At 37.0% G+C, this 23655-nt stretch overlaps 3 protein-coding genes across 3 annotated transcripts; 2 read left to right on the top strand and 1 right to left on the bottom strand.

Moving 5' to 3' along the window:
• The first annotated feature begins 469 nt into the window (after window positions 1-469).
• LOC124885101 (probable polyamine transporter At3g13620) lies at window positions 470-2232 on the top strand. The gene has a single exon (XM_047407275.1). The coding sequence runs from the start codon at window positions 683-685 to the stop codon at window positions 2096-2098; it is 1416 nt and encodes a 471-aa protein (XP_047263231.1). The 5' UTR covers window positions 470-682; the 3' UTR covers window positions 2099-2232.
• A 1639-nt stretch (window positions 2233-3871) lies between these two features.
• On the bottom strand, window positions 3872-19487 carry LOC107860085 (RAB11-binding protein RELCH homolog). The gene is made up of 20 exons (XM_016705308.2): window positions 19008-19487; window positions 15964-16116; window positions 15470-15648; window positions 13261-13368; window positions 11474-11644; window positions 10810-11388; window positions 10587-10661; window positions 10066-10194; window positions 9910-9984; window positions 9605-9814; window positions 9245-9397; window positions 8947-9161; window positions 8587-8704; window positions 8367-8499; window positions 8082-8277; window positions 7898-8003; window positions 7674-7814; window positions 7460-7583; window positions 7227-7343; window positions 3872-4722 (listed from the first exon to the last, which is right to left on the bottom strand). The coding sequence occupies exons 1-20, from the start codon at window positions 19204-19206 to the stop codon at window positions 4316-4318; spliced, it is 3588 nt and encodes a 1195-aa protein (XP_016560794.2). The 5' UTR covers window positions 19207-19487; the 3' UTR covers window positions 3872-4315.
• LOC107860086 (protein PLASTID MOVEMENT IMPAIRED 2) lies at window positions 19272-23534 on the top strand. The gene is made up of 3 exons (XM_016705309.2): window positions 19272-19474; window positions 21348-21486; window positions 21598-23534. The coding sequence occupies exons 1-3, from the start codon at window positions 19272-19274 to the stop codon at window positions 23320-23322; spliced, it is 2067 nt and encodes a 688-aa protein (XP_016560795.2). The 3' UTR covers window positions 23323-23534.
• Window positions 23535-23655: the final 121 nt, after the last annotated feature.

Here is a 23655-nt window from a genome sequence, read left to right on the forward strand (position 1 = left end):
GCTTCGGGGCTTTCCGTGTCATATCCAGTCACTTTTGGTATTGTATAGAAGTTAGTTATATGGCGGGGTGTGTCCCGAACTTAGTTAAACTCTGTGTATTGTTTAGAGGCTTTGTAGACCTAATGTACAGTCAAGGTGGTGTTTTGTTAGTAGACGTGATGGCTCCAACGGCGAAGTATTGTATATACATATATATGTGTGCTCAAGCTTATACAGGTGATTATTTCCTTTTATATGCGACATAATGCTGTCCGAATTTCGAGTTGTCATAGAGGTATGCATGGGAAGTATAAGGTTATGAACTGGTTCTCCCGAACCTCCTCGGTTACAGGTGCCAATCTGCCCCAATAGGATTTGAGGCATGACAGATAAGCACTCTTAGTAGGACTTGTTTCTCTACGGATTATTATTGACTCAGAAATTTATGTTTCTCATTATCCATCATTCGTGTAATTTCGAATTGGAATATATATAAAGAAGGGTCGTCTAAGATGCCCCTAGCTCATCGGGCCAAAAATATTTTTGATGGCAACTTTTCAGCTGAAATTTATCTTTATTTTTAACAAACCAGTTAAAATTAAATAATTGGATATTTATTAATCACATTGCCTCACTGTTACAAAACCCTACTTTTTGTAATATTCCATTGTATTGAGAAATCTAGCGAAAGAGAAGCAGCAGAATGACAGAGGAGAGGCAAGCGTCGGTTTCCAGGATGACGGAAAACTCGGAACAACTGCCAATGAACACCACCACGAAAAGTGCAAAGAAGAGCAAAAAACTCAGCCTTATCCCTCTCATCTTCCTCATCTACTTTGAAGTTGCTGGTGGCCCTTATGGTGAAGAGCCTGCAGTGCAATCTGCTGGCCCTCTCCTTGCTATTCTTGGGTTTCTAGTATTCCCTTTTATTTGGAGTGTTCCAGAAGCGATGATCACTGCTGAATTATCCACCACTTTCCCTGGTAATGGCGGTTTTATTGTATGGGCTGATAGAGCTTTTGGACCCTTTTGGGGTTCATTAATGGGTACCTGGAAATTCTTGAGCGGTGTCATCAACATTGCATCTTTTCCTGTTCTTTGTATTAGTTATATGGAGAAGCTTTTCCCAATCTTCTCTTCTGGTCTTCCTAGATACTTGGCTATTTTGTTTTCTACATTATTGCTCTCTTTTTTGAACTACACTGGTCTGGCAATTGTGGGTTACGTGGCCGTTGCTCTTGGCGTTGTTTCACTTGCACCGTTTATTATAATGTCAGGCATTGCTATTCCCAAGATTCGACCTCATAGATGGATCAGTTTAGGGCAAAAGGGTGTGAAAAGAGATTGGAATTTGTACTTCAATACCCTCTTTTGGAATCTCAACTTTTGGGATAATGTGAGTACTTTGGTAGGGGAAGTTGAGAACCCAAAAAAGAATTTCCCTAGAGCGCTTTTTTCAGCAGTTATTTTAACTTGTTTGGCATATATAATCCCACTCTTGGCCGTTGTTGGATCTGTATCAGTGGATCAAAGAGAATGGGAAACAGGGTTTATGGCCAACGCCGCAGAGATGATTTCAGGTAAATGGTTGAAAATTTGGATTGAAATTGGAGCTGTACTGTCAGCAATTGGGCTATTTGAGGCACAGTTAAGCAGCTGCTCTTTTCAGCTTTTGGGTATGGCTGACTTAGCCTTTCTGCCCAAATTCTTTGGTTTGAGGTCAAAATGGTTCGACACACCATGGGTAGGGATACTATTGGCAACTGCATTTTCACTAGGTATGTCCTACATGAACTTCACAGTTATAATTTCTTCTGCTAATTTCTTGTATAGTTTAGGTATGTTGTTGGAATTTGCATCTTTTATTTGGTTGAGAAGGAAGTTTCCTTTGATCAAAAGGCCATATAGAGTGCCAATGAAGCTTCCAAGTTTGGTGATCATGTGCTTGATTCCTTGTGTCTTTTTGGTGTTTGTAATGGTTATTGCAACCAAGGTTGTGCTTTACATCAGTGCATTGATGACTGTGGGAGGAATTGTATGGTACTTCTTTATCAAGTTATGTAAATCCAAAAAGTGGCTTAAATTCAATGATTATGTGGAAGAACCACTAGTGGAATGACTGGTGATTGCAGTAGAAAGGAAGTTTCGTTTCGTTTCTTTTCTTTTCTTTTGGTAATAATTGTCCCAAGGAAGTTACCTTGGGGAGAACCTTTCATTATATATCGAAAGACCAACTACATGTCTTTTATTTGACATTTGTATGTTTTTGTTCTATTTTTCTACTGTATCATTGTATAGCTTTGGATAGAAATGTCCTAATTTTTTGTTAACGTTTAAAAATAAAAATAAAAAACTTATATTTATAAATTGACCTCACATAATCACTTTTAAGTTAAAAATGCATTTATATAAAAATTATTTTTGAATTATTAGAATTAAAAAGTATAAATAATTCACCTTATTTATGGTCTTAATAACTTTAAGAACATTAAGTCATTTTGACAACTAAAAAGTGTTTAACATCACTTGTTTACCAAACATATCAATAATATTTTTTTCCAGTTTCAGAACTTCTATTCAAACATTTATCTACTTAATTTGTAAACACTTATTTTAAACTTTTAATTATTTAAGCTAAAAAATTACTTTTTAATCCTATCCAAACAGGCTCTTAGTAAAATACTTGAAAATTTTTAGTTAAGGCGTGTGGATAGTTAAGGCATGGTGAAGAAGTTGTCCGTAAATATTTACACCTAGGATATATATATATATATATATGAAATTATCATATTGAATAAAGATTTTTGATAACATGATTTTAGTATTATGGTATGACATATAGTATCCATTTTAATTTTGGTTTAGTATTCAATTCGTATAAATAACATGCCAAAATATCGAATATCATATTGAAGTATATATTTAAACATAATATATACATATATTAATATAAATGTTTAGACGTTTCAATGTTGACAACACTATGATCGAAATATCTTTTTATATAATTAATTAACAAAAGGAGTTGTTATACTTTCTTTTGAATATATATTTCGACATGTATAATGTGTTTGTATAGTACAACTGACACATTTACTGAAGTCATAATACTCTATTATATAAGTATGTATTGTTGAAGTTAGTGGCGGACTCAAAATTTAAGGTTCGTGGGTGCTTAGAAAATTAAAAGGCTAAAAAAAAAAAAAAAAAAAACCTTAACAAGGTTCGAACCCAGGGCACCCCTTCTAGTGTATTAATAAAGTTAGACATCATACAAGGTAAGGGCAAGGCTGGGTATACATCATCTTCCCTAAATTTCACTTACAGAATTACACTGAATATGTTATTATTGTAAAATTGGATACTATTAATTAAACTTATTACACTGAATATGTTGTTATTGTTTCCTTTAAATGGGGTTTGGGGAGAGTCAAGAGTGTACACAATCATTCGGCAATCTAATTTGCCAAAATTGGTTGAAGTATTCATTACATATACACGCAGGGTCGTTTGGTAGGAGGAATAAGGATAAATAATCCCCGGATTAATTTAGAAGAGGAGTTTATCTCATGTTTGATTGGAACAAAATGCATGATATAACTCATCCCGGGATTGTAATATTTTTTATCCCTCGTGAAGGGTGGGATAACTAATCCCGAAACAACTAATAATCCGGGGATAACTTGTTTTCCAACCAAACAACCCCTCAGTTGCATATAGTTTGTATATGTATGGATATGCGTGTGTGTAATATATAAAGGTATGTAAAGATACGTATATAAACATGTATAGTGAGTTTACTAACAGAGACTTTTTAACTCAAAATATTAGACATCTGTTTAGGCGTGGAAGAATTTCCCATCCAAAAGCCACGGTATACTGCAAGATTTAACGCAACGTACATTGTATTAGCAGATTATTGAATGAATAACATCTTTTTGCAAAGCATCTCCCACTGGGCTTTTGAGATCGAATTGGCCAATCCTTAATGTACAGAAAAGGCATTCCTGGAGCAGCGAGGCGATGGAGCTATTTGATGGGATTGGTGTTAAAAAGACTGCTAGAACAGTGAATCTCCCATATCATTTGTACAACTATTAAATGTAGACACTTTCTGTTCTGTTGGCAAATTCATTACATGTCTTGGATATATATATATATATATATATATATATATATATATATAAAGAATCAAATAAATTGCAAAATTTCTTCCCTATGAAGGGAAAACTTCGGTGCAGAATCAACAAATTGGAAGCATTGTAGTCTCTACTGCACAACAACATATGAAACTTTCTTTCCTTTTTTACTCTCCTGCAAAAGGAAAGAGCCATTATCATTGACTTGGGGGTGTATCCTCGGTGCCTTTTGCTTTTCCTCTGAGCATGTCTGTAAAACCACCTCTCATGATCCGCCTAAATCTAGTGTCTTCTGCTGCTGCTGCTGCATGTGTGACGACGGGCCTCAGAGGTTCAATTTCCACTGGCGGTGCTGGTGGTGGTGATGCATCTCCCGCTTCCCTTTTCCCTAGTAAACCACCATCACCAAAGAAGCTGCTTACTGATGACGCAATTCCCAGATGAGCACCCATTACCTTGCTGATTGTATCAAATGTTCCACCAGACCTTTCCCTCATTACAATCTCCAGAGCTTCTCTGTGTGCTGGATCAAGAGAATCAGCATCTTTTAACAGATTTTGAATTGCGGGTAGAAGGAAGTCTCTGACACTTGAAGCAGAAAGATCTGCAAAAAAACAGTCATAAACTGAGTAAACAAAGATTCAAATGAAATACAACAACATACCCAGTGTATTTCCACATAGTGGGGTCTGGGGAGGGTAGAGTGTACCCAGACCATACCACTACCTCAGGTGAAGTAAAGAGGCTATTTCCGGTAGACCTCCGGCTTAAAACCGATAACAGTATACAAACACAAAAGATAAGTGCCAAAAAAACTAACACCGCTAGCAACATGATAACACTACAACCACAAGATAAAAAATAAGAACTATCTAACCAAAATCACAGACATCACACAACACCACGAATAAAAAACTATAGACGCAAAAGAACGCTCCCTTATTATTACCGACGCACTCCCACCCCCTAACCCTCTACCCTAATCCGTGTCCTCCACACCTTCCTATCAAGGGTCATGTCCTCCGTTTTACTGCTCCATAACATGCCTAATCACCTCCCTCCAATATTTCTTCGGTCTACCTCTACCCGCCTAAAACCATCCATAGCTAGTGTCTCACACCTCCGCACTGGAGCATCCGAGCCCCTCCTCATCACGTGTCCGAACCAACGTAACCTCACTTCTCGCATCTTATCCTCCACCGAAGCAACTCCACACCTTCCTATCAAGGGTCATGTCCTCCGTAAATTGTAACTGCTCCATATCATGCCTAATCACCTCCCTCCAATATTTCTTCGGTCTACCTCTACCGCGCCTAAAACCATCCATAGATAGTGTCTCACACCTCCGCACTAGAGCATCCGAGCCCTTCCTCATCACGTGCCCGAACCAACGTAACCTCACTTCTCGCATTTTATCCTCCACCGAAGCAACTCCCACCTTCTCCCGAATAATCTCATTCCTCACCCTATCTTTCCTGGTATGTCCACACATCCATCGCAACATTCGCATCTCCGCCACCTTCAACTTTTGGATGTGGGAGTTCGTAACTGGCCAACATTCTGCTCCATACAACATAGTCGGCCGGACTGCCACTCTGTAGAACTTACCTTTAAGCTTTGGGGGCACATTCTTATCACATAAGACTCCCGAAGCGAGCCTCCATTTAACCACCCTGCCCCAATACGATGCGTGAGATCCTCGTCAATCTCGCCATTGCTCTGAATCATAGACCCCAGATACTTGAAACTCTCCCTCTTCTGAATGACCTTCGAGTCCAGCTTCACCACCACTCCATCCTCCTGCGACACCTCACTAAACTTACACTCTAAGTACTCCGTCTTGGTTCTGCTCAACCGAAATCCTTTAGACTCAAGCGTCTGTATCCAAATCTCCAACTTATCATCAACTCTTCGAGTCTCGTCAATCAGTACCACATCATCCGCAAATAACATACACCAAGGCACCTGCCCAAGGTAAATAAAAACGGGTTAAGAGTTGATCCCTGGTGCAACCCTATCAGAACTAGAAAGTGCTCTGAATCCCCACCTACCGTCCTCACACGAGTCTTCGCAACATTTAGGCTTCAATCGCACATGCAGTTACATTTTGTATTACAGTAGTACACTAGACAACCAGAGGGAGAGAGATCAATAGAACTTGTTCTTAGACCTTCTTCTGACTTATGCATCCCTTCTGCTATTTGATAATAAAGTTGCACTTCATAACCTTAGAGAGACTAAATACTGAATGTATCAGGGTTTCCTCTCCATCCACTTCATTTCTCGTTTCTTCCTTGGGATTGGTTTCTAGGATGCTGGCAATTCCCTTGGTAAGAGGGAGCAAGCAGAGCCTAGTTCAGTAGAGACAATCCTAGCAGAGACATGTTTCTGCCAACTTCTAGTAATCTGGAGTTTCAACTTCTAGTACTCTTTTGCGAGGCAGATGTCAAGTTAGCCTCTTCAGCTGGTCCAAATAGACCCCTCTAAATAATTTAGAACTCTTCTTGGATTTTGTTAGCTCGATAGTTTAGAAAGAAGCTACAAATCCTTATTTTGGGAAGCTTAACTGACCTGTCCTTGTAATGTTTGCACCTTCTTGATGCCCTTGAATGAGTCTACTTCATAAAAAAAATGTTTCTGCCAAACCTTCTTAGGTCCTGAAGGTAACGATGACCTATTTCACTAATTAGAAAGCTTCCAGGCTCTCACTTAACTATCTTAGAACAGGTTCATCACACACTTGTATTACATGAACAGAAAAAGATGCACGCTGAACCCAACAAATCACAATCAGCCATTTATGTTAGCTTCATCAAGTATGTAAGCAAAAAGTCGGCAATTTGACAAGTAATTAACTCCACTTGATGGGACAAAACTCCACGAGATCTGCTTTGATCAACCATTATTGCTAAAGGTAGTTTCACAACCAAATATCAGGATATTAACCACCAGTATCAGTTCATTGCGATACATAGTTTATTGAACTCTGATTTATCTCTCACGAAGCAGCTAAACCTAAAGGGTGATCATGTTGAAGAACATTTATATCTTCAGAACTGGAGAGATATATGAAGGAGAAAAATAGAAGAATATCTCAAAGGAGCAAACCAGTAGCATCAAGAGCACGGATTGATTCACAAAATGTGTTGGCTCTCTCGCAGCGACGCATCATGTCACTTGAAGGAGGAGGTGTTGCTGTAAGTAGGAAAATCTTGGACAACAGATGTATGTCAAAGTTAAAGAAAGTTGATGAGAATAGCAATCAAAGCTAGTTTTGCCACATATTAAAAAAATGCATTGATACTTCAAGGAGTTCATGAAAGCTAAGAGGTTAAGGATATAATCTCTAAGCCTCTCTGTGGTATGTGGCACTGCCATCACCAATGCACGAACTACAGCTAATGTAGCTTCATGTGATCCATCTTCAAGAAAAGCATCCATTTGAACACGTATTTTATCAACAATCTAATAACAAAGAAGAACAAACATCTCATTAAAGCCTCTAGATCAACACAGAATAAGAATGACACCAGATACTTAGCAAAAACCATATACCGCATCGTTTTTAAACTGCTGTGCCACAGCTCCGAAAGCATCAATACTGGCATATTTCACATTCAAGTTTTGGTCAGAACCAAGTGTTACAAGAGCAGGCAAAACATGAGTTGAGGCAACCTTGGCATCAATACATGGAACCTGGTGAAGTTTCAAGAATGATTAAAGTAAGTCACAAAAAGAATGCACAAACATAGGCAATTCCACAAAAACAAAAGTCTTACAATGACTTTGAAAAGATTGGCAGCTGTCGCCTTCATGTTTATATCTGAACTCACAACCATTTCCCAGAGGATGTTAAAAATCAGATTGTGATGTTCATCAAAAGTGCTGCAGAAAAATATAGTCAGCCATCATTTAAAGAGTTCAGACGCAAAACTGTAATGCCCTTACTAAAATAGCACAAACCAAAGGAAGCGAACAGAATAGAAAATCTCGCGCTTCACTGTCTGACTCTCTTGTCCGGAAGTTTGAATCAAGAGATTTCTCAAGTACTCTGTCAGTAGTTCATGCTTTCTAGGAGATCCTAAAACACCTGCCAGCAGAAGAGGCAGGACACAAATAGCCGCTAGTCTTTCAGCTACTGCAGTTTTGGGTTTCAAACCTGTTGAGGAGCAAATTGAAACGGATTTTATAAGGACTAAACATGATGCATCACTTAAAGGTTCGATTAAGCAAGTTTTAACTCATTACCTCTTATTCTTGATTGGCATGTTGCAGGGAAATATGATAAGTCACCGTCATCACCAACTGCCACCAAGAATACAGGTAGCATGATGTGTGTCAGGTAAGGTTCCCCCAGCAGGTCTGAAACTGCCAATAGAAACTGCCTTGCAAATTAAAGACGAATCTGGAAACAAGGAGGCATTTTCAATCCTAAGCACCAAAACTTAAGAGAAACAATTCAAGATACCCGCGTAATTCGATTCCTTAGGTTATCTTCCTTCTGGGGTAATAGAGAGGCTAGTTCAATCAATGCTGAAAAGCAGTCTATATGCAACCACTCAAAAGAAGGCCACTCCATCTTTCCTCTGCATAGACAAATCAAATATCTAGTAAGTATTAACTATACATTGTGAGATCATCTTTGAAGAAGAATAGAAAGGTAAGTAAGAAACGGTAAAAGGGGATTTTACCCAGCATACTGTTCAAGCATTGAAGTAGAACAGTATTAACCATAAGCACTGAAGTAGAACAGTATTAACCATACATTGTGAAATCACCTTTGAAGAAGAATAGAAAGGTAAGTAAGAAACGGTAAAGGGGATTTTACCCAGCATACTGTTCAAGCACTGAAGTAGAAAAGACTAGTCTTTCATCATCCGAAACCAATGGGAATGGACAGGTATCAATAGCTTTCTTGCACACAAATGTAAACAACTCTGTCAGTAAGCGCAGCAGAACATCTATGTTCCACCGTTCTCTCTCTCCTAGTGCACGAAGATGTGACTCAATAGAACCTTCAACCCCTGAAAGAGGTTGACACCGCTGGGAAAAGAGATAATGTATCAGATCCATGTTTAAGACAAGTCACTGCTTCAGTGAGAACTAAGTAAATGCAGAATCCATACCTGAGCAGACCCCAAAGCATGAGACAATAAAACTTGTAGCAAATGATCCAATTCCTTCCCCCAGTTTACTAAAGCTGGAACAAGTTCCTTGATTGTTGTTTCCACTACCACTCCAGATGGATCACACACCAATTGAAACATCAACTCCTCAACCTTAACACACAAAAAAGGGGGAAAAAATACGAATTGGAGAAAATCCATTTATGTATATGTTATCATCTAATCAGTTCGGGAAGCCACATTAAGACCAGGGGAGGGAAAATGCTCCATTCCTAGACCACGGAGCTTACTTTGTGGGAAATTCTCTCAAGTCACAATTCTTCTCCATGATTGCCTCGAAGCTTATGTAGTGAGGCTGACCTTGAAATATTTGTCCGTACTTGGGAAGAGAGGCAGCAGCAACGCCAAATTATGAGCAGAAGCCTCCCGAACAACTGTAGCAGAATCCTCGATGAGCTGTTGCACAATAGACAAGATAAGAGAATCTCGAATCTCAGGGCGCACGAATTCAGCAAGTTCTCCACAAGATTGAGCAACTAGCAAGCGGCGCTCCTCATACATGTGATTGATCTACACATCACAATAATAACACAGTGTGAAGTAGCAAGTGTAGATGCTGCATATGGTAAATCATGAGAGCTTCCAGCAGAACAGAATAATCTCACTTGTTCCCAACACTGAGGAAGTAGTTCAGTTTCCGTTCTCATCTCTCCAACATTTCTGGCAAGGGTGACACAAGCCTAAACATGATAACAAAATTTGGTGGAATGCTCTACCTTTTGAATAAATTCTTGTATGAAAAAAGCTTTTGACAGTCTTACATCCATTATAATCCGCCTCTGTTCTGCATCCGGACGCTTGATTAAGTTGAATAATGTATGAGTCAAGGAATCCCGTGTACTGCTATCCGGGTGGCGCTCAATTGCACACATTATTAGAGGAAGAAGCTCCTGCAGATACAATTCCAATAAAATGGAATGACAGCTACTTACTGTAGAAAATTTTTAAATCATTTATTATTGCTGAAAATTCTTTAAGAACTGTTGAAACAACAGGAACGAGTTAGTAGGAGTTGAGGATATATCAGGATGGTAGTAGCTTTCTTTAAGATCTGTAAATTTTTTTGTGAGTGGAAAGAGAGTTTTTAAATGGAAAAACACCCTCCAAGCACATCTACATTGGAAATTTCACTTTTTCTTGCAAAATCTCATTGAGGCCATGTTTTTCAGGGGGAAAAAATCCAAAACTCGAAAAAAAAATCTCAAACAAACGCCTCCTAAATAAGGGGCCAGAACATCAGAATAGAAGCATTAGTTTTAGATAACAAATTGTCAAAACATACCTCTCGGTGGTTGATCAACACATAAGGTACAATTTTTGGCAATGCATCTGAAAGGATCTGAATAGTCCCCAAACCCTGCGAAATCCAAAAATTTTATAGTACAATTGCCAAGCAAAAATGTTATCCGGTAAAGGCTACCATGTATATATCTGTGAGAGGGAGAGAGAGAGAGAGAGAGAGAGAGAGAGAGAGAGAGAGAGAGAGAGAGAGAGAGAGAGCTTACAATCTTTTCAGCATTTGATTGGACCAATAGATTGTCTGATTTCAAGATCAGACCTTTACTTTCTGAAGGTAGCTCACCATTGTGTTTGAGTACATTCTCAGTTTTATCATCAACGCCATTATCATTTGAAACTTCTACCACTTCCTCGTGTTCATTAATTATGTCAGCAGAGGTTTGAGTCATTAATAACTGAGAATCTGATGTTTGAGTCTTTAACTGAGAATATACAATTCCTAAATCTCCAGAAGAAACAGCAGCTGAATCATCAAAGACATTATGATCCCTTAATTTTTCAGCTTCATTTTCAGGATGTGTATTTGTAGCTTCTTCATTGATATTTTCAGGAGACTGGCTGTTCAAAGAATCTGTTGCCAATTTCAACCTCTGGATTTCATTCTGAACCTTTATCTCTTCCTTGTAACTATCTATTGATGGTAAGTTAGCACCTTCAAAATCACTTGCTACAAAATTCTGTGCAGAACGAGCACCCTCTATATGCATTTTTAGAGAAGTTATTTCAGCTCTATATCCGTTCAATTCTTGTCTTTGACTATCTAGAGATTGCTTCAAACTCTGAACCTGAAGTACAATTATTCAAATATATAGTATGTGCATGCGACACATGAAAACTCTTGTAAAACATAGAACACACAAAAAGATTTACCAGAATCTCCTTGTCCTTCATTTCTTTCTGCAATGCTTCTAAGGATTTTGCCAATACTGTGACTTGGGCATCTGCCATATCTTTACTCTTAAGCAAGTACTGCTGTTCATTTTTCAGCTTTTCATTTTCTTTCACCAACGACGTGTTTTCTCTAAGCATAGCAATTTTTTCCTACAAATATTCAACGATTCTTTTTCAAAACTAGCACACCAGAATAATGCACCAGTCGACAGATGTTAAGTGAACTAAGAACTTCACCAGTTCCGTATTCTACTGCTACCACCAACTTTATGAAATTTGATATAAAAAGTATTAAGCAATTCACATCCTTGTTCAAAAGCGCAGGCATAATTACGCACATGTGCAGATAAATGTTTTTACTTCAATTTTTTATCTATAGAGGGTAAGATTTCTTTTCTCTAAGGTTCCGACATAACACAATTCCGGGAATCTATCCAACATAACATGGGAGCTAATCAGGTGATTATTTCCTAGGATACCAACAAGAGTTTTTATCAACTGATTTTTAAAAGTCCAGTAATTCAAGACGCTGCAGAAGCAAGTACAGGAGAATTTATTCCTTAAATGGATGCCCGGTATGGAAGTGCAACATACTTGTCAAAGAATCAGAACTCCAACTCCTGGTAGATATCTAAAAGAGTTGAAACCGAGTGTCTTATAGAACTTCAACTTATTGTAGATACAAAAGAGTTGAAATCATGTAAGGAGAAAGAAGAAGAGCAGTAATATTACCAGAAATTAAAACCTAAGTCGGTTGGAGGGAAGAAGCTGATAAGACTCAAATATTCATCAGGAAAAGCTCATGGTAATGAATATAAGCTATGCAAGGTTGTTTCGCTTACAATCTGGCTAAAAATAGAAACTAAAATTATCGACAATAGAATACTATGGTAACGGGATTTTAGTGAATGAAAAAAAAAACTGAATAAGAGAAAAATTGACAGAAATTGTCTGGAGGAAGATTTAGGAACCAGTCATTAATTGTCCCACATGCTACTTCCTTGCAGTTATGGGCTTAGGAATCATGGATGATGCAAGCTAGAGTTTAAGAGGCAGAAATTCTTCATTGAATTTCATTCTGGGAGGAAGCGGAGATGATAAAAATGGGTGAGTGGTCCTGGATAGCAAAAGATTATTGCTAGAAAGCTGGTCGCCATGGTCAGACTGCAACAGGAAGTCGGAGCCCAAACACATACGAGTGACCCAAGTGGGATTACCTCCTCATCTGTAATCTGAAAATATATTTAAAACAGTTGGGAGGCTGACTCTGTATTTTCTTAACTCAAAAAAATAAAAAATAATAAAAGGAAAAAAAGAGAGACCAATATTAGACTAGTTTTGGATCTGAAGGCATAAAATCTGACACCAAACAGTATCCGAAGGTCTCTAATAGCAGACAGGGGAAAATAGAATTATAAACAAAATCAGAGGCATGAACTGACCATGGGGGAACATAGGAAAAAGAGAGAGCATAGACAAAACCAGGACTTGAAATGGAAAGCATTCATACCCAATGCACAATAAAATAACTCTGTGGATGTATTGTTCCTCCCCAAATTAAATCGCAAGAAACAGAGAATTATAATGCAGTGCTGGGAAAAGGAAGGATAGAGTATACTTGAAACTTGTAGTTAGCGTAGATTGACTATATAGATGCAAAGTGTCCACATATGATATGATATTAACGTAGATTTTACTACCCAGCAGGCTTTTAGTGGCAAGCATGCATGTTGTAAAACTGGTTGTATCAACTGTTCAGGAAGTACCTCAGCAGCCTCTGACGTGGAAGAAAGGTACTGATAATAGTAATGGCGCAAAGCATCTGGAACGCACGCAGAGGAGTTCTGCTGAACATCTAGGTCTTGATCAGTAACCTGTCATACATATCAAAGAAGTTACAACACTTTTAAAATGACATGTCAGCATAGTGCCAACGATCTGATGCACGTGTCTCACCCATTAGTCCTGTTATGGTCAAGGCCCTCTGCCTAGTCAGTGCATAAATTAGATGAGGGACTGTACATCAAAATCATATGAAAGAAGAAGATAGAATAATAGAAAGTCACAATTCAAACTGTGCCAGCGTACCATTTTCCGTTTGGTGGGATATGATAAATAGCATCCCTCCCCCTAAACTTGCCTGTCCAGTAACCAAACAGTGAGTTTTTCCCACTTCAATCCCTGGGTGAATCGGATCTCCAACATCATGGTTGAAGGTGGAGCCCTTATCATGAAATACCATTTTTATAAACCAAGATTTTACTCTTTCCAGTATGAGAATTCCACGGACCGGTATTTTGGAATTAGTCATGAAATATTTCTGATTAGTTACGAAGATTTAACATTGAAAAAACAACTGCCTTACTGGGATTCTGTCCCAAAATTGCTTTTAATTACCTCCAATTCATAATTTTTAAAGATTGCTCCACTTTCAGAGAAAATTGACAAATTGAATACCATGGTTCATTGAAACATTGACGGTTGAATGAAAAAGAGAAATTCTTGGTCTCTAGTACATGACGAATAAATTTTCCTAATCTGATCATGGAATAAACCTTTGCCTCTACATTTCCACATATCTTGCACAATTCCAACTACTCAACAATCTAATCCTAACTCTTTCCCAACCGGAAGCAAAGGTGAATTTCAAAATGTAACTGCAGCCTATTTGAATAAAATTAAATAAAAGGCATATGCTAACATAGAATCAATCATTTTACTTAGCCTTCTTGGGAAGCATTGATTACCTTGACATTGCTCACAGTCCAAGTTTCTTCCCTTGTAATCGTGGGATATACCATCTTCTACATCTAAGTGTTAGTCCCCTTGGAACATATTCCCATTTATTCCAGTTTATGTGACATCATTTCCTTTTAGTCCGCTCCAAAAAGAATGATAACTTTCTAAATTTGAAAATAACTCCACTTAAATTACCCATTTTGCGCATAATCACAAGCTTTTCTAGCAACACAAATGTTCTGACATGTTTCAGACCACAAGTTTTCAAAAGTAATACAGCCATAAATATGTTATGACGTGTTTAAGACTATAAGTTTTAAAAGTTTTCAGTTCTTTCTTAAACTCCATGTTAATAAAACTATGCCACATAAATTGAAATGAGGGAGTACCGGAGTAGCAAATATTAAATTATTTTTGTACCTTTTATAGAAACCTGGCAGTCCATAGGAGCATTTTCACATAATCCCCATTTCATTTAACTTGTCCATTTTAGCAAATCAAGAGAGTTTGATTACTTTCTCCCCATGCTACCTTTAATATTAAATAACTACATAAAGTAGTTGTGGTCAAATTTAGAGTTACAATTTTTAAAGCATCATCAAGAAGGTTAGTTTAGTAACCTCTAATTAAAGTTTCCCAATGGGTATGTCAGGTCAAAAACGGCCAAATAATATGAAACGGTCAAAAACAGCCAAATAATATAAAACGGAGGGAGTAGTAACTAACATTTTATTGAAAATGTGAAATTCTACAGAGGAGAGTTTTCAAAGTCCACCCAATTATCTACTCACGTCAGAATATCATGTGTGCTCCAAAATAAATACAAATGAATCTGGTCTTTTGAATTTGAGGGCAGGCCCCTGGGATATAGCAAACCGTGTCTGAAGGAAACACTTCTTACTATCTTTACATTTAACATAAAAATTAAGGAAAAAGGGCACATTACTTCAAGGTCTACCAGGAATTTAGCTAATCATTTCTCAATATACGTACTTGTAATTTCTGTCATGGAGACGTCGGCTGCAGCATATATGTTAAACATAACTGAAGCTCCAATTTTTTAGGTTATCAGAGTTAATAGACCATACACCATACAGGTGGAAATATGGAAGAAGAGGAAGAAGATATAGAAAACTGAACGTATAACTCTGAGACACAATGTAGATAAAAATGCAATCCTTCCTCAGTTTAATGATGAACATCAAGAAATCAGCAAGTCGCCTTAATATCAATTACCTCCTCCAATAATGTCATTGCAGTTAAGCGGTATCCTGCTAATAGTAAATACTCCTTTACAGCATAGTTCAAATCCTTCCGCTCATTATCCTTCAAAGGACCCAAATCAGAGAAAGAACCTTCCCTCTTCTGCTTTTGAAAATCAGTTCCATGGTATTCCGAAACATTGATCTTTGAATCTGCATGATGAAGATACAGATATATTCACATACATGAACTGACAAAATTCAACGCAGACATATGAAATCCATATCTATGGCAGAATCACCAGTCCTCCCAGAAACTACCTTACGCTCATACATGACAAGCCTATCATTTATCCTGACATCAATTCTACATCTGCCTCATGATACAACTTCAACAAAAAGATTCTTACAGATTAGACCAGTTTACAGTTGCAAGAACCTTATTTGAATGAATGGGCTAAAGAAACAAAGTTAATATCAAAAGAGGCAACTAAAATGCTGAAAATGCAGAACAGTTCAGGGATATACCACTTATTGGACAAGGAATAGTCTGACTTTTCTTTTGCAACTCAGTCTTTAGTAGGACAATGTCCTCTTGAGCTAAACGAAACTCATATTCACAGAGGGCCAACTTTTCTTCCAGGGCTTCTTTTTCTTCAAGCAGACTTTGGGGATCTGCGACTGTTTTTAAAAATGAACAGCTATTATTCATAAAAGATAAGTTATATATAGGCCCAGGAGAACTCCAAAGTATAAATGAGGTTGTAATTATTACTACTGAACAGTGACAATAATGAAGAAGAAAAAAATACTTGAGATAATAGACAGAACCAGTGAAATTCAGCTAATCCAAATTGAGATACCCCCAGTGCCACTCCTTTTATCTGAAGTGCAAAATGGTGGCTAAACCTGTAGCAATAGCTTAAAAATCTACTTGAAGCCTATGTGATTGAATTAGACATCCTAAACTGATGGATATTATCTAAAGTTCTCATACCAAAAGGCCTGAACCATTAAAGTCCTAATCACACAATTTAATTGAAAAAAGTTGGACAATTTTACTCAGTTAAATGATATTTGCCACCAGACAAGCGATGATTTCTTCCAACTTGCCTAATCAGTGGTAGGGAAAGTTGCATGGTACTTGTGCTAGTGGTAGGTAGCAGGTACCTCATGGAATAGTCGAGGTGCACATCGACTGCTGGGACACCACTGTCATAAAACGTTGGTATATGCCACCAGTTGCAGGTCACTCTTCTCATCCACATTAGAAGGCATCTTATTTTTTAAACCAGCACATAGATCTTTTTTTTTTTTTGGGGGGGTGTAGGGGTGTTTAATCATTTGTTCTTACCATCAAGAACATCAGAAAATGAGCTCATTCAAAACAAGCTTCAAGATTGCACATGGCTAACTCATGTGTAAATGTATTTGAGGTGGGTTTTTTTTTTTTGATACCGTGAAGTCCGGGCCAGCTTGCACGCACCTCAACTAATTCCATGTAATGTCTGCCACCTCACACTAGCAACAGCTACCAGGTACCAGATAACTCTATCCACCAAGGCTAGAATAAATGGGAAGAAAACACCTACTGTTTTTGTCTCAGCTGGGGTTCTTGGGGTTCTTTGCACCTGTGACATCATGTGCTCAACCCACTTCTTTGACCACTAGGTCACACTCTTGGGTGCATGCATTTGAGGTTTTCTTTACTGAACCAAAGATTATTTTTTAATTTGAAGAGATTTCATTCGAAGTGCTAAATTTTGGAGATCGAACAATCATGATGTATCTTCACTGATTTTTTTTTTTTGATAACCTCTTCACTGATTTATATACTACCATAAATTGAATTATTTACTGTCCAATGTGGCAATTGTTCAGTACCCAAATCTTTTTCCCGACACTAAATTAGAAATTTTTATACGCAAAGTTACCATAGATTTAAATGTACATAATAACATCAAAACATATGTGTAATCAAAACTCAAATTTTCACTTTGATGGAAAAATGCATATGAATCTTCATACTGACAATGGTTAAGTTTTTGTCTTCTTTTTTTTTTTTGGCACGAGGAGGAGGAACTGATTACCAAGAGTTATAAATGAAAATAGCAACTTTCCATGAAATTTTCATAAATTGCTCAGCCTATTGTTCCACAAAAAACAAATAGCTATTGGGTCTCAACAGAAAAGGGAAGGTTTTGAACATGAAAGCAATAGATTCTCGTGGTTTCAGTTGAAAGGAATTATCCTACGGATAATATACACACAAGAACTTAGAGGATATTTCACTACAACAAGCTATTAGAAAAAAAAAATATCAAGGACATACACCCATCTACTCTAACCTTGGTGGCAAGTTTACCCACCAACCACCACCTATATGTGTGGACTGTAGCAATCTGCTTGACGATTAGCCGAGGTGTGTAGAGTTGATACAAACACCACCGTCAGAAACAAAAAAAAACTCCAACATGACAATCACCCAAAAAGAAATAAAAAGAAGCTCAGACCACAACAATCACTAACATTGGAAAAGCTACTGAGCGAAATTATTTCACTATGATATGTTAGAAAACACTAACTGAGTAAATGATGTTAATGGAAGCCTCCAGATTTCAAAAAGAAATGAATGACCACATTTAAGCTCCTTTTCTTTCTAAAGCCCTCGTTCTACTTATATATTTTCCATCGCCATCTTGTAGTTGATAGTAATAAATTAATCATAAGCATAGTGATCTTGCATTGAGTTCTATTACCTCATTTACAGAATTAGTATGCTAAAATGTCTAAATCAAGTCAATGACACCAAGATTCTAGTACAAACAAACATGTCTCACCATTTATAATAACAAAAATTTGCTCAGAAAATCACTTATTCATCCAAAATATATAACAAAATACTCTAGCTTAACTTTTCAGGATCATTCAATATTTCATTGAAGATGAATGAACGTTATACTATACATAAAACATTTATTTGGTATACTCATTTTGCTCTTATATTCCATATTGAGATTCCTAAGACGCTGAAATTCAACTGCTAGTCCAACAAAATGTCTGTTGCGGCATGATGTTCATCAGAAGTCAAAAAACAAAATAACAATGTGTTTGGATGGTTGTTACCCATCTTATTGTATTGAATTTTTACTACCAACACCATGTTTGTTTTGATTGTTACTTAATTTTTATTGTATCGTATCATTAAGTTTCATCGTTAGGTAACCATGAAAAAACCTATTTTATGTAACGACCAATTAGGTGGAATCGCGTCGTTACCTTATATTTTTTTTTCTCACTTTACCTTTACTTATTATTTTATATTCCTACTCTATCCTTTATCCTACCTTTTTATAGTAACCCTACTCCACACCCTACTTTTCTAATAGGTCTATCATTTAAACTATTAATATGTGAAATTATGTTACAACAAAATCGACAAAATTTATCTAAACGTTGTGATTCATTAAAACAATACAATACAACAAAATGCAATACAATACATTATGAAACTGACAAACAGATTGATTAGCTCAATTTCAGCTGAAACAGTATGGAAATGATTTGCAAACCTCGGAGAGAATTGAAGCGAGAGATCTGATCGGGAGGGAATTGGGAAGGATCGGAGAAGAACTCTCTGAGACGAATCGCTTGATCATCACGTCCATCATCGAGAAGTTCGTGAAGGAGTTCGAATGCGGTTAACAAGTAGTTCTCTTCCAACAGAAAATTAACGACGCAATTGCAAAGGGACGATTTCTCCACATCCATTTGATCTCTCTCATCAACTGTACATCAACATTTGGTTTTTCAAATTTTTGAGATGAATCAATGTAATGAGATATAGGGGTGGAAGTGGAGGGAATTTGATGGAGCCAAGTACAAGTCGCGGTGCGGTGCGAGAAACTGTACAACGAGAAAGACCCCTCGGAAAGGAGAAGGGGGAGTGGGCTTTAGCGTTGGGGACAACTCGTTCGGTTCGATCCAGTTACGTAAACAGTCACGTGATTTGTCTGGAGAGACGTGGGTGGATTGACCTGTGAGATCTACTCCCTCTATGTTTTTAACTTGTGCATGTGCTAAAAATAATTTATTATATTATTTTTATTATTATTGGTGGTAAACAAAATTGTTTTATTATTAAAAGATTGTTTGTTTAAAAAAAAAAAAAAGTGACTTGTTGTAATAATTACTATTAATATAATAAAATTGTTGTTTTATTGATTGCTAGATACACAAGTAAACATGTAGTTAGGAATACTTATGTTGTACTCCTATTTCATGTTATTTGGTCCTTTTTTATTCGACGTATTTTTTGAGAAAAATCTTAAATAAAGGTGTATTTTATTAGATTAATAGTATTATTAATATTTTAAAATTTTAAATTTAATCATTATTATTATTTTCTTGTAGTTATTTAATAGTATGAGGAAAAAAATAGATTTGCTAAATAAATAGATATTCATTTTCGATTGGATATGGCTTTAACTATTCCTGTAGTCAGTCAATTAATTATTGTCGAACCCAATACCTACATTACATTTGAAGGTAAAAGAGTAATTGAACAAACATAAAACACTTATTTTTGATATACAAACAGAGTAAAATGAAGCAAGAGAGTAATTCATCCTGTCAAATCTTACTTATATAGCATACTAAAAATAGTATAGTGGACATTGATCTTATTTAATTATAAAAATATTAGGAAATATTTAAGGATAAAAAATTTTAAACATACTATAGATGAGCATTCAAGAACAGATTTAGAAGGTCGATTATGAGTTTAAGTGAATCACTAGATTTGATCCAAACAATAGTGAAATCCATTATATATCCAAAAATACTTTAATGTACTCAATTATACAGTAGTATTAACTTGAAGTCACCTTACAAACTTAAAGACTTTTAAGTCTTGCATTCGGGTCTTCAATGAAATTGTCTTCTTTGTCCATATGGTTTAGGATATAGCGATGTGGCAACTCATGCACCTTTAACATTTTTGTCCTGAAACATTGGTCCCCTACTTTTTAAATCTAGCCCAACTTCTTACTTGTGGCATCTGTTAACATTGTTGATAGAAGTGTTCCGATATTTTTGAACAAATTATTTCAAACAACCACCCCTGGAAAAGGACTTCTGAATTAGTTTTGATAGCTCACGAATAGCTATAATGAGACTTGAATTGCAAGGTGTCACTATGAGCTATATACAAGTGTTATATCATCCATTTGTTTTAGTTTGCTATATGTGAACGTAGAACAGTCAACTATGCTTCTGTGTGTTTTAGACATGCATCAAGGCAGGAGGATAGCTAGCTTGTTTCTAGAGATTCAGTCGAATATTCTTCAAAAAAAATGTTATTGATCGTACATAATTAAAAATACTTTTAGGTGTATATATATATATAATATAATAGATATTACTATTAGTTTGTATGTTTTTTTTTTCATATTTCGGATTTCTTCATTAGGAATTTTGGTTCCGCCAGTCTACTCCATCAAAGGCAAGGATAATCAAGTGATGAAACAAACGCCACGACTTGAAAAAAACAGTTCTCAATTCTCATTTTAATTATTTTTTTAATAGTAAATGAATAAGCATACGCCGACATTCAAATGCAAATTGCATTAACTAGTGGTTGTAATATAAAAGGAATAAAAAAGAAAAAGTAGTAATACTAGAATCATTTTGTGCCAGTAGATTGGTAGTTGGGTCACCCATTAGTAAAAGACGAGATATATTGCTTGTAATAACAGCCAATCAGCACTAGCTTTATCCCTCCTCCTTATTTTTCCTTTTTATTTCAAGGCTTTTATTATGGAGCTCATAACACCTGCTTCTACTGGCAATTCCAGCATCATACTGATAAACCATTTTTTCATGTATTTCCCATCAACTGTTACCCGGTAAAAATGCTCTGATGTTACTCATCTCCTCCTAGTTATATATTGCAGCTTAGGGTCAGTTAAGGCAGCCATTGGTTTGTACAAAGGGAAGGTTCTTGAAGGAAATTCTGCACTGAATAAACCCTCAGTTATGAAGTCTGTAGAGGTATACTACCATCTTTTCACTCACCATTCAGCTATATTGTAAGAAAGGGTAAATCTGCATCATTTGAGTCTTTCTTGGTGAACTAACCTTAATCTTGCACTCTCTTGTCAGAAGCCACATCCAAGGACCAGCCAACTTCACATAGCAAGAAGGGACATGGGGCGACTCGGTGAGAGCAGGAAAGTTGCAGAAGCAGAAAAAGCCCAAGCAGAATCTGAGCTTTTGGACGCGAAAAAGACGGTGAAGGAGCTATCTTCAAGGATAGAAGAGTTGAATTCAAGATCAAGTGTCCGGAATCAAGACTTGGAGAAACTGAACACGGGAAAAAGAGGAGGAAGTTGGGGGATGGCGCTTCGCAACCCTCGGAGTAATCAGTATTCCCAAGTAATGACAGAGTTGGGGTATGCCAAAGAAGAGCTGATTAAGCTTAAACAAGATATGGCTTCTATCATGGAAGAAAAAAGAAGAGCAGAGCAAGAAATAGAAACCTCTAGTTTGAAAATGCAATCTTTTTCAAGCAAAGTAGAAGCATTAAGAAGGGAGGTTGAGGAACTTGATGAAGAGATCGTGCTAGTTGAGCTAGCTCGAATAGAAGCCATTAAAGAATTCAGAGCAATTGAAGCTCAAAGAAGGGAAGACGCAGAAAAACATTCTGCAGCAATGTTGGAGAACAGGAAGAAAATAGATGACATGGTCCAAGAAATTCAGATATCAGAGGAGCTACAAGAAAAACTGGCCTCGACAACATCAGATGTCCAAGTTTTGCAAAGTGAACTGAAGCAAGTTAAGGAAATGGACAAGTCGATTCAGAAAAACAAGAGCTTGAAGGTCGGATCTAATTTCCTGGAAAAAGACACATGCTTGTTGCAGTCATTGAAAGAAGACTTGGAGACAGCAAAGAATGAATTAGCTTCCATTAAAAGAGACAGCTTCCAGTTCATGTCTTCAATGGACGAAGTGAGGGATGAGCTCAAACGCATCTCTGAGGAATCAGCTCGAATAAAGAAAAAGGGAAACAAGGCAGACTTGACAATTCAGAACCTCAACACGAAGCTTCTGAAGGCAAAAGCCAAACTGGAAGCTGCATCAGAGAATGAAGGAAAAGCAAGCTCTATTGCTTCAAGTTTATTGCTCAGTCTTGAACAATTGACAAATGAAGTTGAAGAAGCTGAGAATGAAAGGGTGACTGCCATTGAGGAAGCTGCAAAAGTCAAGGAAGAAATTCAGAAAACACAATCTGAAACGGTCTTGGCTGAGGAAAGATGGGAAGCTGCAATGCAGGAGCTTGAAAACGTCAAATTATCAGAAGCTACCGCCATGAACAACCTAAAAAGACTTGTTGATATTACTATGAAAAGTAGAGCATCCGCTTCCACCTCCACGATAACTATTTCAAGATTTGAGTATGAGTACTTAAAAGGACGTGCAGCACAGGCAGTTGACGTTGCTGATAAAAAAGTGGCAGCAGCTCAAGCTTGGACAAAAGCTTTGCAAGCAAGTAAAAAGGAGATCTCAATGAAGACAGAGGTCGTCAGAAAGGAAATCCAAGAGCTTAAGATGGAAGAAGAGCAAAAAGGCCTGAGAATGGAACATTCACCTTCCGTAAAGACATTGGTCGATATGCAGCTGCAGAAATGGGAGGAGATAAATGAAAAGAACCAGGAACAATCTCAGAAAGGTTTACGTGCAAAATCCACCTCAATAAGACGAGTTAAGTTCAGAAAGTCATCATCTCCTGCATCTAGAGCAGCTTCCTTCGCAGCTAGGAGAAGAAGAAAGGTAATTCCAAACATAGCTAAGTTATTTAATAGCAACAGCAACGATGAGAACCTGTAAGCTATATTATTGCAGCTCCAAATACTTGCCAAAGTTTTCTGATGCAAGACATTTTTCTCACTAAATCCTAGTGTTGTTAGTCTCTGTATGTTTTCTCTGATGGATGGCTTGTTCGTCCTGATTCTGTATAGTTAGAACATCCCCAATTTTATTTGTTTTACTTTGTCCCCATTATTTGGAAAGGTCCGTCCAACAGATACAATATTTGGTGATCTTGAGAGTCCTGATTCAACTTTCTTCTGCGCAAAACAAGATTAATATTGCAAGTAAACAGTCTTCTTGCCTTGTACACCTTTTAATGTATATCTGCAGATATGCATACTTGTTCTCGTG

This window comes from Capsicum annuum, chromosome 2 (genome assembly GCF_002878395.1).
Source record: "Capsicum annuum cultivar UCD-10X-F1 chromosome 2, UCD10Xv1.1, whole genome shotgun sequence".
In the NCBI taxonomy this organism is placed as follows: Eukaryota; Viridiplantae; Streptophyta; class Magnoliopsida; order Solanales; family Solanaceae; genus Capsicum; species Capsicum annuum.